We start from the raw sequence: 16,353 nt of genomic DNA, 5'->3' as shown, positions 1-16,353 counted from the left end.
GAGTGTCTGACGTGACTGCACATCCTCTGTGGCCAGTTAGTGGACTCTATTAACTCCACCTCTCCTCAATACCTTCTTCTGGAAAGTTCCTGGCTGTGTCTGACTCTCTGGGTCCCCTTGGCCTCTGTCGTGAGATGACTGAGCTTGTCCGTGGACCGTAACTGGCCACCACTGGCTGTCTGAGGCTCCGTGAAGATAAATTTTTATAAAATTCCAATGCAATAAACACAGTGGCCGTGTCTTGGAGTTCCTTCTGAGACTCACAGGTCCTGGAGTTGCCATGTGTCTATGGCTTCCTGCTGGGTTGTAGCTGTACAGAAGTGGGGTCTCGGGGAGTGTGGTTGGGAGCTGGGGTCCTGGGGCCCAGGAGCCTCTGCAGTGAACACGGGAAGGAGGGAGAGGCCCCAGGGAGGAAGGCTCAAGATCTAGGGCCCCCTGGACAAGGGACCTGGACACAGAGGAAGCCTTGGGGAAGGCTAGTGGATTTCATCAGGGGGAAGGTTGGTGGTTCAGAACCTAAAGCTATGCTTTCTTCTCGTAGAGCTAGTGCTGGTGCCTGATGAGGAGGTTTCCTTTTTTTCCTTTTTTCTTTTAAATCCAATTTCAATGCACAGGGAGATGCCAGATGGAGGTGGGCCCTGCCTTCCACAGAGTAACGCACCATCTAAATCATGCCAGCACAGCCTGCCAAGGAAAAATCTAACAGATTGTCTGCTTGGCCGCGTGCAGCTAACAGGCAGGCGAGCACACACACACACACACACACACACACACACACGCCTTTCTGTTGAAAATGCTGTCCTGTAGAGGACAGGCTCGAGGCCTTAGTCTGCTGGGGCTTCCAGCACATGTGCGTGCACAGGGGGCTTACACAACAGGAATGCATTCCCTCATGGTTCTGGAGGCCCCCTGTCTGAGGTCAAGTGTCTGTAGGCTTGATTTCTTGTGAGGCCTTTCTCCTTGGCTTGTAGTCGGCTGTCTTCTCCTGTGTCTTCCCACGGTCTTCCCTTTGTTATGTCTGTGTCCCAATCTCCTCTTTTAAAAAAAAATTTTTTTTTCTTTTTAGGGCTGCTCTTGTAGCAAATGGAAGTTCTCCAGCTAGGGGTAGAATTGGACCCACAGCTGCCGGCCTACACACAGCCACAGCAACACCAGATCCTTAGTCCCCTGAGTGAGGTCAGGGATTGAACTCGCATCCTCATGGGTACTAGTCGGGTTCTTAACCTGCTGAGCCACAACAGGAACTCCTACTCTTATCTTCTTATAAGGGCCCTGATCCTGTTGGCTTAAGGCCCATCCTGATGGCCTCATTTTGCCTTAATTTCCTCTGTGAGAACCTGTCTCCAAATGTACTCACATTCTGAGGTCGGATTAGACTGCAACATAAGAGTTTTTGGAGGAATTGGGTAAAAGGGACACAGTTCAGTTCGTAACAAAGCCCTCCTGGACTTTTCATTATTTTTGTCTTTATATAAATAGGATCACTTGAGAGAGATTGGTAGCTTGATTCTACTTTTAAAATAGCCGACTTGTTCAGAAAGTATTCTTTGGGCCCTTACTCTATACCAGGCTCAGAGCTTGTGCCCTTGAACGGAGCATGTTTCGTGCCCTCCTGGAGTTCAGGTGAGAAAGTATTCAGTTAGGCCCCAGAAGCAAAGTCAAGGAGGTCAGAAACACTTGTGAAACATTCCGGAGGCATGTACTTACAGTCAAGCATCAATGTCACGCCTCTGAGACTGTGATAGGAGATTAATAAAGGAATGTAATGGTGCCCGTTCTTTTCTCAAGATGGCAAATTAAACCATAGGACTTTAGGGTTGGTAGGGACCTGAAAACTGCCTCCTGGCCCAGCTCCTCCCTTATTTCCCATGGACGCCTGGACCCATGAAGTGACCTGCCCAGGGTCACACAGCTGAGCAGAGCCAAGAGTCGTGCTGCAGTCCGAATCGGCCTCTTGCAAGGGTTCTGCCCTTCCCGGCCTTAGAACCTGATGCTCCAGCACCTCCGGGAAATAGTTTGTCTTTGGAACTTTACAGAAACCACTCAGATGCTGCCGTGCGCAACCTTTTCTGTAAGTTAATTATATCCTGGTCCTAAAACAACATTCGGAGAATTTTTAGAGGTGGTTTATTTTAAAATCATCCAGCTTAAAAAGAAATATGGGCATCCAAAAGGAGAAAGCTTAACCATAACATAATTTACTATAAAAAGAGATTCAAAACACCTACTGACCACTTTGGGGAGTTGGACATTTTTTACTTTGAGAGGCTCCCCTCTGACTTCTGCACCCACGTCGCCCTGGGAAGCACCTTTCCCCTAACCCACACATTGATCTAGGAACTTCTCTCTCAATTTTTGAAGCCTTCATTCTGTTTGGCTCATAGCTTAGGAATAATGAGATTTATATGTTTGAATCTGGTTGGTTGGTTGGTTGTTTTTCAGAATTTTGGCTGGCCTGTGGCATATGGAGCTCCTGGGCCAGGGATCAGATCTGAGCTGCAGTTGCCAACACCGGGTACTTTAACCCACTGTGCCGGGCTGGGGATCGAATCGGGGTCCTGGCACTGCGGAGATGCTGCCAATCCTGTGGCACCACAGCAGGAACTCCTGAATTGGTTCTTTTAATGTTTGCCTTATGGTCCATCTTAAGACATGCATGTCATAGTGCCTGATCCCTGGGTTTTGGATTTAGGGAACAAGTTCATATTCCTGTACCACTTTTGAGTTCCCAAATCATGATCAAATCCCTCAGAGTTTTTGTATTTTTAGACTGAAGATTGTCAGTATCATCCAACGTGTTTATAGTCATGACCTTGATTTTTTTCCCCTCATTGGTGAGTCTGTCTTAAAGTGCCACAAGTAGGCGCACAGCAGTCCTGCAGGGTTATCTGGGCCCTGGATCCATGTAAGAGCCAGATGATGCTTTCAGTGTTGCCGAAAGTCCCCTTCCCCAGGATGTCTGCCATGCGTCGGCTTTTGGGGGCAGTGTAGGTGGCACGAGGCCTTCGGTGTCCACTCCTGGTGTTGGTGGGTTGTTGCATCTGACTGACTCTATGTGGAGGGGTAAATCCACACTGTTACGATGAAGCTGAAGACGACCACGGGTGTGCACCTGTTCGGCCCCAGCCAATGAAACTCTCCCTGCTGTATTTGCAGAGGAGGGCTGTGAATCAGAGCCGCTCTCTGAACTAGCATCTCGAATCAGTTTTCTTACCACCTCACACAGACCTGCAGTTTGGATTGATTACATGACTGTGCCAGACTAGAGAGCTTTATAAGTGACGTGCTTGGAATTTATAAGAGGAATTTATAAAACAGGCCTCATCAGGGCCTGTGGAGGAGTTCCCAGCCCCAACCCCTCTCTGCCTCTAAGGTCTGCATATTTTAGAAGTTTCTTTTCTATCATTTATTTTTAGCAACTATAATTTCAGCAGACCTATTTTGAACTCCCTTCTCTCCCACACTGAATCAAGCAAATTGTTGGCATTCCACAGGTGCTCCTCCAGGGAGCTGGAAGCCTGGCAGTGGACAGGATGAATACACACCCTGAATGTCAGTTGTTTGGCCTTGAGCCGTTTTCTGTTGTAATTGAGCAGAGCAGACACTTTCATGGAAGCAAGGAGGAAGGGTGGGATGGTGCATGCTCTAAGTGGACTGCCTGGGACCCCCCCCCCCCCAGTCTGTATGTGTCAACTCTGTACTTCCCGGTGGCAGAACGGTGACACCCATCCTTCCATCCATGAGTGTGGGTTGGAACACGGTGGGCTCTGCACAGCCCCGAGGAGAAATGCAGATGGAGTGAGGGTGCCTCCTAACCTTGAAGCCAGCAGAGCCATCGGAGCAGGACATGCAGAGAGCAGAGTGCGGGAAGGTGTAGGCATGGGCCCCACGACGCTAGGGGCCTAATGTGGAGCTAGAGTTGGAACTTCACCTGGGCCCGGACGGCTGCCCCCCGTCGGACCTGAGTGTCAGACAGAGGAAAGAGCACGTGATTGGGGCAGGGGGCAGCGGGGGCCTCTGTGGGAGTGCTCAGGCTGAGTAGAGGGGCAGTGTGGAAAATACAGCTATAGCTCAGAAACAGCAAAGAGATGGGAGCTTTGGGGCTGAGCAGCAGGCGGTTTGGTGGAGGTAGGGTAGTGACAGGATAAAGTATAAATATTAGCAGAGTGGTTTGGAAACTTTTTTTTTTTATTAAGGTATAGTCCATTTACACTATTTCTTCAAGTTCTCTTGTACAGCAATGGAAACTTTTTTGTCAATGAGTCCGCCCTCCTCCTGCAGTTTAAGTAGTCTGCGGATTGGATTAATGCACATGTTATTGTTTGTGTGTCTTTGTGGCTTTTTGGCTCTCTAACCACACTGGTATGAAGTGACATATTCTGGTGACGCTGGTAAGGATTAGCGTGGGAGGGAGGCAGTGGGCTTGGGGACGAGGACGTGAGCGCTGTGAATGAATAAGAGGGGATATTAAGACAGACCAATCACGTGACCCCGTAATTGTATTTCTAAGTATTTACTGAAGAGAAACAAGAACATTTATGCACACAAAGACCTGCATATAAATGTGCACAGCAGCTTATTCAAAGTAGCCCCAAACTGGACATGTCCACAAACTGGTAAATGATAGACAAATTGCGGTAACTCCATGCCATGAAATACTACTTCGCAATAAAAAGGAACAAAGTATTGACTTGACTTCCAACCAGTAATGTGGATGAATCGCGCAAGCACTGTGTCACGTGAAGGAAGTCACTGTGGTCACACATACACCATGCACGGTATCAGTGCATTTGTGTGACGTTCTAGAGAAAAGAAAGACCACAGGGACAGAAAACGGAGTGGTGAGCTATGCTTGGGAGATCTTGAGCTTTAGGACTATAGGTTCAGCTGCTGTGACAGACCTAAAATAACAGTGACTTAAGGAAAAAAGTTTACTTCTTCTCACATGGAGTCTGGGGTAGTATGGGCATTTGGGTCACAAAGTTCTGGGGACTCAGGCTCCTTCCATCTCATTCCTTTGTCCACCTGGGGTGCTGCTTGTCCTCCTGGTCCGACTGGCGCATCACCCCACCTCCATGTGGGGCCAAGGCCAAGGGGAAGGCACACCTCTTCCCCATAAGGATATGGCCCCAGTGGGGTACAGAGAAATAAACATGGAGAGGCTAGAGAAAAGACCGATTTTTGCCAACATAAAAAAGGAGAAGACAGGAGAAGGAAAGAAGCTGTAGCAGTAAAAGAAGAGAAATGATCGATGCAGGGGTTCTAATAAGAGGGAGTGACTTCAGGCCTGCTGGCGAATGTCGTGGCAAATTGCTGATATTGTTTTGTTTGCTAAGCCAGAAAAATGAAGTTTGTTACCTAGTGGTCTTATCTATCATCACTCACTGCGCAGTAAAATAGCCCACAGAAAAGAGGTCTCTAAACCTGAGAGACTAGAAGAACACAGTAAGGAGCAAAGGCTCGAACATGTAAAGACTCTTGCCTTGTCCTTGTATGCGAGACATTGATTTGAGCATCAGCTGGTGTCAGAACCCAGACGGTGTGACCCAGGGGTGTAGCCCCTCGCTGGCGTCTGCAGAGACCTGGCTGTCAGTGGCGGGTCTCACAGGACCCTTCGCTGCAAGGCTGGGTTCGGGTTGTCAGGGAGCTCCCACCCAGACCAGGGGCCGGATGGCAGGTGCTGAGCAGCCTGAAGGAGGGCACGAAGGTGTCAGGCTCACAGCAGGGCAGGGGGCCCAGGCCCCCCAGGTGGCTGAGGAGGCGGGTCTGGTGTGGGCAGGTGCTGCACAGCAGAGCCCGCACTGGCAGCATCTGTCGCAGAACAGGCGCAGGTGGTGGTGGCTGGGCCACCAGGGACGCTGCAGCAGGCCATGGCTGGGAGGCAGGGTTTCACTGGGTGAGAAGTGTCCTGGAGCCTTATCTATATGCTCCGAGCCAGCCCCTGCATGCTCCCTCCCCTGGACGTCAGCTCGTTACCCCAGATCGTGTTCTCCCATCCAGTTCACAGCAGTCTCCAGGAGATCAACTAATCACCCCAGTCTTGATCGCCCTTGGAGCTGTGTCTTCCGTAATTGCTCTGTAGCCAAATTCAGACTCTTGTCAGTAGGGAGAGCTCCATTTCATCCTTCCCAGGCACTGAGTTGTCATCTCCTAATCACTGCGCAGCATTGTGGGATGGCTGGTATGTTAATTACACACCATTCCTCACCGCATTTCTTTCCCTTTAACAAAAAAACTTATTATAGAAGTTCTTCATAAATACAAAAGGAAGAGAAATGGATTAATGAATCTCACGTCCCCATCACACACCTCCCCATCAGCACTCTGTCGTTCTCGCTTTATGTATCCACCCTTATACTTTTTTTTTCCTAGAGTATTTTAAAAATAATTCCCCAACATTTGATTATTTCATCTGTAAAGCTTTAGAGTATAATATCCAAAGGATGAAGGCTCTAAGAATAGACTGCAGATACAGATATCCTTATCCTTTCAATGAAGTGAGCAATGTGTCTTTTTCATTCAACCCCCAGTCTGTATTCAGTTTTCCCCAGGTGTCTCAAGAATGTCATTTTACAGTTGGTTGGTCTGAATCAGGATCTAAGCATAGTCCACACGTTGCATTGGGTTGATGTGTCTATGAAGTTTCTTGGCTCTTCACACTGTTCCCTCTCCATTTGTTCGTTTTTGAATGCAACATACTTGTTGAAGAAAGTAGGCCATTTGTCCTGCAGAATTTCCCAAATTTTAGATTTGGCCGAGTGTAACCTTGCACTGATATGTGACGTGATTCTTTGTACCCCTGCCTGTTTCCTGCAAACTTGTATCGTGGTATTTATTTCCATTTGGGTTTGATTTTCTTTGTGGCAAGAATGTGTCGTAGCTGATGCCTCTGTATCACCTCAGGAGGCTCCGGCTGTCCGGTTGTCCCACTTTCAGTTGTGATAGGATCGACTAATAGATTCCGTGGGATTCCCCCCATCCGTCCATTATAGAGTTTGCCAGCTGCCTTGATGGCTTAAGCAGCCGTTGACTCAGACCTAGTCTCTTCGGAGACCCCTTTTGTAGGAGTGGCTGGCTCATGGAGCTGACACGCATGCCTGGTGTTTAGAGTTGGCCTTGCCTGGGGTCCTGGAAGCTGATCGTCTCTTGAGACTGACACCCCAGGATATGGAGTTAGTGGTTTGCACATATGGAACAAAATCACAATCCTTTTGGAATTTCAGCTTTTCCTGCTCTGTTTTTGAAAGTAGGTAACTTCAAATTCTTAGGGCTTGATCCTTCTCTCACTGGATTCTTGAGTTTTTAATATACATTTATAAAGCTCATCTTGTTACTGGTTTGAAAGTTGAGATTATTGTAAAACTGGCATTTCAAGATTTCATAATAGGTTCTGGTATTTAATGCATAAAATGATACATGCTTTCATAGTAGAAATACCTAGGCTCCAGTTCTAGTTTTACAAAATACTGTTTATTTGATATTAGGATACTGGTTTGGCTGCTGCAAAACAGGCCAAGAAACAGTGGCTTAAATGGGACAGAAGGTTCATTTTTGTCTTTAGGAAAATTATGAGCCAGTAGGCAGCTCAGAGAGGGGGGCAGTTTGTCCCTCAAGGTCATTCAGGGACCCAAGCTCCTATCTAGTTATCCAGCCCAGGTCACCCTTGTCTGCATGGTTGGGAAGCTGACTCACTACTACCCCACATTCCAGGTGGTCTTGGAAGGCAAGCTGGCCCTTTTATGAACACAGCTGGGAAAGGCAGTTGTCCCTTCCTCTTAACAGCCCCATGGCCAGAACGAGTCACATGGCCCTTATCCAGCCGCATGTTATGCTGGGAAATGTAGTCTCTAGCTGGGCAGCTGGGCGCCGCTGTAAAACCCAGGATCTGCACTGCTAAATGGAAGGATTTTAAAGATAAGTTAGTCTTTTTTGTTGAATCTCTCGAAGCTTCAGTTTCCTCATCTGTAAAGAAGGGATGAAAACACCCCCCGTTGTGGCTGTTAGAATCACATACATGCCGAGATAAATGCCATGGAACATCCGAGTCAGCTCCCTTCACATTCCAGGCCCTCAGTAAGTTATTCCATTTATTGGGGCAGGAGGCAGGCAGTGCAGCGTCCTGGCAGCACAAGCGTGGGTTTTGAACTCATGGTAGATCTGGGTCTGAATCTGTTATTGTTAGTTGCATGACTGAAGACACATTTACCTAACCTCTCTGACCCTCTGTAAAACACAGGTTAAAGCCTAGAAGAATTTAATGAAAAAGTACATAAAGATTTCTAGCACAGGGCCTAGTATGTCTCAGATATATGGTAGCTAATTGCTAAGTGATCTGCATGTAATTTCTTAGGTAAGCATTTCTAATAGGGAAAAGTTATTATGTAGACTTAATTTAAAGAGGACTGCTTTTAAGCAGTTTCAACTAGTGATATGCAGTCACCATTCTGTGTATTTTCAGTTTGAATCCTTAACCTAAGCCTGTGTTTTCTAAAGAAATCTCTGAAAGGTACAGGCATTAAAGTCACCCAGAGTAAAACCCAGTGCAGCTCTGATCAGAATCTCGGGGAGTAAAGGTGCATCTTCTTTTTTTTATAAACACCTCCACAAGGGTCTCTGTCATCCTGAGTCTGTGATCTCAGGTTGGATCCCTAGCACCTATTTGAAGTATTAGAAAACTTGCACTTTGAGAGAAGAAAGAGTAATTTATTTTACCTAATTTAAGATAGATAAGATTAGAGCCCTAGGTTTTTTGTTTTTTTTTTTAATGAACTCAGAGATGAGATGTTTTTCCACCAAAGGGTCACAACTTAGAAAGTAATAAATGTTTACTCTAAATCCGTTTCAGTTATTGCGAAACCAGAGATTTCCAGCATCCTATCATCACGCAGTGGAAACCGTTGTGAATATGCTGATGCCACACATCACTCAGAAGTTTCGAGATAACCCAGAGGCATCGAAGAACGCAAATCATAGCCTTGCTGTGTTCATCAAGGTGGGAGCCTCCAGGGGAAAGGGCGTCCACAGGGTGCCTAATATGCTCTTGCCAGCAGAGTGACTCGTGCATCGTAGGCCCTCAGTTAGTGCTGATGGCGGCTTTTTATGCTAAAGGATAAGCTGGAATTCACAGTAGATGCTGATTTAAACCCAACCTTCCAAAAGAGTTGGCGGCTAAATACTTCCCTTCGTGGGTTGTTTCCTCTGCAGAGATGTTTCACCTTCATGGACCGGGGCTTTGTCTTTAAGCAGATCAACAACTACATCAGTTGCTTTGCTCCTGGAGATCCCAAGGTGCGTGCACAAGTTGTGTTGTGTGTGTGTGTGTGTGTGTGTGTGTGTACACCATGTTTGCCTGCCTGCACAGACCATTCGTTTTGTCTCGCTCAGTAACGTCTGGATACACACCTGTTTCTCTTGGGCTCACATCTGAATTTTCTTCCCCTCTCTTGGAGATTCTAACTAGTACTAACTAGTACTCACATTAATGTGTGGAATATTAGGGACACAGTCATTCCAAATGCAACCTAAACATACCTATCGGTTTTTCTCACAAATGTGGGAATTGACTTTTCAGCTGCAAAACTAAAAGGATACATGTTGTGGGTCATAGTTTATTTACAAGGTGCCAGAAGTAACCATGTAGCCTTTGTCTGGTGAATTATCTGGCTCTTCCTTTGCGTGTCTGTTGTAAAGCTTCTGCCTTACTCATCTTTGCATTACGTTGCATCTCTATCTATACTTTTAAGCTACCTGAAATCCTTTCTAGAAGCATGAGAAGCGTAAACAGTCCATGCCCTGAGAGTCAGTGGAGGACATCGTTTAATGACACATGTTCCCAGTCTTCAAACTAATCTTTGCAGCCCTTCTGAAATCTGTACAATAGCCCAGAGCATGCAGTTCCGAGCCCGGGAAGAGGTGGCGGCGGGGGGGGGGCGCAGGTGTTTTGGAAGCTGTGTCGAGCATCCACTGAGGTATTTAACTTATGACTAACCATTTTTTCCTGCAGACCCTCTTCGAGTACAAATTTGAATTTCTCCGTGTGGTGTGCAATCATGAACATTACATTCCTTTGAATTTACCAATGCCATTTGGAAAAGGCAGAATTCAAAGATATCAAGGTAATCTGTCTCTAAATATCTTAATCCTAGTCCTTTTGGAAAGAGACCCATTCATTTTTAATGAGAAAACAGAATTAGTTCAAACATGACATAGGGATTATCTGATTTTTTTCATTAATGAACCAATTTTTTTCTTGTTAAATTTCCACTTTTAAAAAAATTGCTGAATGTTGTATGGGAATTTACTTTTTTAGCTCATTTACCCAGACTGCAGAGCATGCCAGTGTGACTCTTTTTCATTGAAAAATCCCATTGCTTAAATAGAAATCCATTTAATTTACTGTAGTTTATTTTTATTTGTTTCACTTTTCCTTTTTTCTTATGAATTAGCTTTTCTTTCACCAACTGTGGAGTCAAATGACACTCCAGTAGGTAGGTGTGAGGTGTGACGCTTGCTTTCTTGCATTTTCCTCCTTTAAAAGAAAATGAATGCAAGTGATGGGCTGAAATGCTTCCGTATGCTGTTCATTTAGGCATTTCCCATATACCTGGACCAGTTTTCAAATTCATAATAAACCAGTGAATTTGTTGTCACTGTAGCTAAGGCATTGCCCTAACATCCCTGGGGCGCATCTTGGTTTTTGCTCCCGGTGTCATTAGACTCTAAGATATTTCTTTAAGAAGTAAAGCAAACAAACGAAAACCCCTGCTTCACCTCAAAAATGTATTATTCCACCATTTTCATAGTCCTCGTTTATAGCAGTAGCAGTAACTTCTAACACAAGCAACACAGCTTTTCATGTGCTTTTTGTGTTTGCATGTTGAGTCTCTATTAACCCTTCTGTATCCTCTTTAAGTGTAAAGAGAATCAAGCTCATGGAGATTTCTTTGTCTTCACTGAGTTAGTCAGATGAACAGGTTAGTCTCTCGGGTCTATCAAGTAATATTTAGCGCCTTGTGTGAGCTCAGGATTATTTATGCTGAAAGAGGAAAAGTGGAAGGATGCCACCGACCCTAAATGCCTTAATGACCCTGTATCAACTGACTCTGAAATTCGGAGGGAAACACACAAAGGCATTCATTCAGAGACATAAATACCTTAAATGCCCCAAACAGACTCAGACACTCTTTTCAAGAGCAGGAAGGGTGACTGTGGCCTGGAGTTGGCACCCATACATTCAGCAAATATTTGCCTACACCTGGCCTTGGGATACGGGGGTGGAGGACAGGGATGAGTCCCTGATGTCTGACCCGGGTGAAACGCATAGGATGTTAAGAGAGTAATAAGCCCTGAGGCGAGAAGAATAAAGCAAGGAAAGGGGGTAGCAAACAGGGGGGGCATTTGAGATCAGGTGGCAGGAAAAGCCTCCCTGAGAAGGTAACTCGGGGGTGATAATTGAAGAAGGCAAGAGATCGGGTGCTCTGGGCTGAGGGTCAGCTGGCCATCCAGCAGCCCCCGATCCCACCCCGGCCCAGCCCTCTGTGTCACCCCCACTGTTCCCCAGACACAACCTGCTACTCACCGCTCCTCTCCCATGGCACCTCCCTGGGGGCTCCTCACCTTCCTGGCCAGTTGCACACCTCCCACGTGGGGCCGGCGGGGTCCCCCTGCCCCCACCTCTCCCGAGGCCCCACCTGGAGTGACTGTTCCCCACCCTGCATCCCTGACCTTGTCACACCCTCCCTCACCTTGCTGTCAATTTCTAGCCCCCCTGTCGCTGGGGACTGTGGCGGTCCTTTCCTCTCACCCATCAGGATGCCCACGACAGCCCCTCTGCCCAGTGGTTGAGCGGTGAACGTGTGCTAATGCACGTCTTCCCCACTGGCCCAGCTTTTTACCCTACGGAACCGAGTGTGGAGAGGCCCCCCTCAGTGCCCTGCACACCCCGACAAGCTCCTAGACAGTCAGGGTGTTGGGTGGTTAGAAGGCTTCCCTGGGCAGGTGGCGTGAGTCACCTACAGATAATGTACATACCTGCACTGATAGAGATGAGGGGTTTGTTTCTGTAAGCATTCCCCTTCCTCTCACCGGCTTTTCCACCTTTCTCTCACTGCAAGCACGCACACACACACACACACACACACTCACACACACATGCAGGCATTCACAACATGTGCAGTTAAACCCATAAGTCATTTTCTTCTAAGGGGTTCAGGCAAATTCAAGCTATTAACTGTTTTTTCAATCAACTGGGCAGACAGACCGTAAACAGTGGACCTGAGTATTCGAGAAAGATGGACTCTTTTCCTTCCTTCTGCGAAAGGGTTTCTTAGGACTTGGGTCTAATCCTTGCTTAGGTTTAGAAGCAGCTATTCAATATGGGATAAAGTCAAAGGAGAGGCCTGTGGACTTTCCTCTAACCATGGACTCAGTATGGAATTTAGATCCGAGCCCCAGCTTACTGGAAAGGTGTGTCTCCGGGCTCTGCTGCTTTCACTCACCCGCCCTCGGTGGGTCTCCCATTCGCTTACCTCTCTTTTCCGGAAGAGCTTTCAGTCTTGTCACTTAGCTTGCTGGTGACTTCAGTTCAACTTGATGCTTTGCCCATTTTAGTTCTAGTTTATATGCTTCTTCTCTTTGCTTTCTGAGGTACAGAAGTTTTAAAACTATATTTTAGAAAATTCCAAATTAAATAAGATCTTCATTCACTGATAGCAAAATAAATAGGTTATATGCTAACTCATGCATTTTGAACACATTGGTTTCTGGGGTTTTATGGGTTTTGTTTTTTTGTTTTTTTTCTTTTTAGTCTTTTTACGGCCGCACCTTCGGCATATAAAGTTCCCAGCCTAGGGGTCGAATCGGAGTTGCCGGCTTACACCACATCCACAGCAACACTGGATCCTTAACCCACCGAGAAAGACCGGGGATCGAACCCTCATCCTTATGGAGTACTAGTCAGGCTTGTTACCATTGAGCCACAACAGGAACTCATAAACACATTGGGGTTTTTTTTTTTTTTTTTGTCTTTTTGCTATTTCTTGGGCCGCTCCCGCGGCATATGGAGGTTCCCGGGCTAGGGGTCGAATCGGAGCTGTAGCCACCGGCCTACGCCAGAGCCACAGCAACGCGGGATCTGATCCGCATCTGCAACCTACACCACAGCTCACGGCAACGCCGGATGGTTAACCCACTGAGCAAGGGCAGGGACCGAACCCGCAACCTCATGGTTCCTAGTCGGATTCGTTAACCACTGCGCCACGACGGGAACTCCCACATTGGGTTTTAATGGGAACATGTGGGCATTAATAAGGAAATAGAAAAATGATTCATGTGGTGAAGAACACTTTAATAGACCACATATATTTCTTCTTTAGGTACATGTTTATCATGCACAAATTACTCTTCTTAATGCTACTATTTAGTACAACTTTATTTTGAAATTTCATATCAGTAACAAAATTACATTTGTAATATAACATGTTGTCCTGTACTCGAAAAATTGGTACAAAAACTACTCACTAACTTAATAATTATGTGGGATGTAGCATCTTCTATAAAGTCAGAATCCACTGCACTTATTTGATTGAAATTTTGTTTTCGTTTAGGAGTTCAGTGTGTCAAGAAGCAGAGCAGTATTTTAGGGTTTCAGTTCTTTCCCCTTGGAAGCCAAGTGTAACCACCTGTTACACAGAGGCGGCTGAAGGCGAAGGGTAGGCTGGGTTTTTACTTTATTGGAAGAGTGTTACGTCCTTTTTAACTGACGTGATCTCTGTCCTCATCTCAGATCTCCAGCTTGACTACGCGTTAACGGATGAATTCTGCAGGAACCACTTCTTGGTGGGGCTGCTCCTGAGGGAGGTGGGCACTGCCCTCCAGGAGTTCAGGGAGGTGCGGCTGATAGCCATCAGCGTGCTCAAGAACCTACTGATAAAGCATTCTTTTGATGACAGATATGCCTCCAGGGTGAGTGGTCCCTAATGGGAGGAAATGTAGGTTGAGAAACGCCTTTTCTTTTTTGAGTAATAGCAAGAAAATAATCCATTAGAAAACTAGTGGTGACAGCCCCAGGACGTCTCTGTTTATGCAGTGAAATCGAATTGCGGTCTCTAGAGGAAGGATCTGAGCACAGGCACTGGCCAGTGCCGGCCTAGTCCATCCTTAGCTTCCCAGAGTCCAGGATGAACTCACCCGTGTGCTTTGTTTCAGAGCCATCAAGCCCGGATAGCCACCCTCTACCTGCCCCTGTTTGGTCTGCTGATCGAGAACGTCCAGCGGATCAACGTGAGGGACGTGTCTCCTTTCCCCGTGAACCCTGGCAGTGTACGTGCGTGCGTTCAGGGCACACAGTCTGGTTTGGTTTCCATGGTGGCCCTATCAAGATGCCACCTAGTGGGGGAAAAAATGACAGAAATGCATCCTCCCATAGTCAGAGGGCCAGAAATCCAGAACCAAGGTGGCAGCTGGGTTGCTTCCCTGGGTGAAGATGGGGGTTTGGCCTCCCCACTGGCTGCTGGGGGCTGTGCGAAACTCCTGCCTTCTTTGGCCTGTAGCTGTACCGCTCCTCCTGCTGCCTCTGTCTGCACGTGGCGTTCTCCTTGGTGTAGGTCTGCGTGTTCACTGTCCTGTCCTGTCCTTAAAAGGACATCAGTGCTTGGATTAGGGCCACCCTAGTCCAGGGTGACCTCATCTTATCTGACATCTTAATTATGTCTGCAAGGACCCTGTTTCCAAAAAAGGTCACGTTCTGAGGCTCTGGGTGGATGTGAATTTGAGGGGACATTATTCAACTATATACCTCTCCTTTTTTTGGCTCCTAAAACCATGATAATTTATAGTACTCTTGGTAAATTGCATTTCTGGCTAAGATAGGGTCAGTCAGTAAACTTTTGTTAAAAATCAAGGAAAAAAAAAACACATGATTTTCAATATCTTATCAGGAATGTCAGGATCTTTGTGTATCCAGCAAAACCATTATAGAGGAAGGAATTTATTTAAAAAAAAAAAAAAAAAAGGTGCAGTTCTAACCTTTGTGCTGTGAGAGTTCAGTGCTGGCCCCAGTTCTGATGTTAACTACACAGTCTTGGATAAAGTTTGGGTAAAGTTTCTCTGTGTCTGTAAAATAAAAAAGGAAGTCAGACTGGGTGTCAGAGAGGCTAAGGGGAGTGACCCCACTTCCCGAAACTGACCACGGTAATTTATTTTAGCTTCATTCGGTCATTTAAAGATACAGTGAATATTAACTTGACTGAAAGATGATGCCAGAAGTGATCTCAAAATATTTCGGTTGGAGACTGTCTGCCATTAATTTGAGCAGGTGCTCGCAGTTCAGCAATGTCCTTTTCCTGTTTATTCTGGACCCATGAACTGGCTCAGGTGTCCGTCTTGCCACCTTGTCACTATCGCGGACAGCTGGGGAGTTTCTTTGAATGCATTTCTGTCCCTCTTTCTCCCAACGGTGGTGCTTTGTCCTGTTTTTAATACATTTCCCCACCTCTGGTGCATTGAGATGAACCACCTCTGTAGAACGTGTGTAGTTGCATAGCGAGAGAATGCTCACTGTCCTTAAATGGAACACCCCAGACTCATCTCACCCTCGACCACATTGCATCTCACACGTGTATTCTCTAAATCTGTCTGCTTTTCCAATCAGAATAAGTGATTCAGGTTGTAATGCTACCTCTCTGTAGGGCCTCAATCCTGAGAAAAATGAACACCAGCTTTGGCTTTGGCCTCTTTTGACATAACTTCAGAATGAACACAACTTCTCCAGTGATCGAGAGTTCGCAGGAAGCTCCAAGCTGGCAGAGCTTTTTGTTGCTGCTGTTGTTGGGTCACTGCTGCCCATTTGGAAGGATGTCTGATGGGAGAGGAAAACCAATATTCCAGTTAGAAAGAGCACCTGAGGCTTTTCCCAAAAGAAAAAACCTACTGAAATAATCTGAAGAAGTGTTGGGCTCATGGTTCCAGAAAGGGGAAGGTTCTGGACCCTCTGGGGAAAGATAGGATTTCATGGCCAAGTTCCTCGGCCCCCAGACCTAAAGTGCTCTGTGCCCCCTCCTCCTGCTCCTTCTCTGGTCCACTCCCCTGTGGCTGCCCCTCTGGCCCAGGCACATCACATGTCAGGCTGTTCTGTCCTGTTCCCTCACACTTCCAAGAACAGGTGATGCATCTTTTAAAATCATCTTCAGTTATTTCTACTCTTTCCTCATTTGACAGACTGTGAAGGAGGAATCCCTTGCTTTGCCAGCTGGGAACCCGTTAGTGACACCACAGAAGTCTGGGGCCACACTGGACGCCAGCCTGCACAAGGACCTCTTTGGCGCCATCTCTGGCATTGGTAATACTCAAACTCTG

General features: G+C 46.7%; 1 protein-coding gene across 22 annotated transcripts in view; it reads left to right on the top strand.

Moving 5' to 3' along the window:
• The window catches only part of DOCK9 (dedicator of cytokinesis 9), a 291,193-nt gene that overhangs the window by 205,462 nt on the left and 69,378 nt on the right, over positions 1-16,353 (top strand). For 13 of the 22 annotated variants that reach the window (XM_047756477.1, XM_047756468.1, XM_047756461.1 and 10 more), the window contains exons 28-33: positions 8,846-8,992; positions 9,205-9,288; positions 10,004-10,115; positions 13,784-13,962; positions 14,206-14,319; positions 16,216-16,336. In XM_047756477.1, coding sequence (XP_047612433.1) covers positions 8,846-8,992; positions 9,205-9,288; positions 10,004-10,115; positions 13,784-13,962; positions 14,206-14,319; positions 16,216-16,336 — 757 coding nt within the window. Of the gene's footprint in view, positions 1-8,845; positions 8,993-9,204; positions 9,289-10,003; positions 10,116-10,445; positions 10,488-13,783; positions 13,963-14,205; positions 14,320-16,215; positions 16,337-16,353 lie in introns of all 22 variants that reach the window. The other 9 variants (XM_047756467.1, XM_047756463.1, XM_047756458.1 and 6 more) reach the window with 1 other exon arrangement.

This window comes from Phacochoerus africanus, chromosome 13, assembly GCF_016906955.1.
Source record: "Phacochoerus africanus isolate WHEZ1 chromosome 13, ROS_Pafr_v1, whole genome shotgun sequence".
Taxonomy (NCBI): Eukaryota; Metazoa; Chordata; class Mammalia; order Artiodactyla; family Suidae; genus Phacochoerus; species Phacochoerus africanus.
The sequence above is the reverse complement of the archived record's forward strand: the minus strand, read 5'-3'. Positions and strand labels throughout refer to the sequence as shown.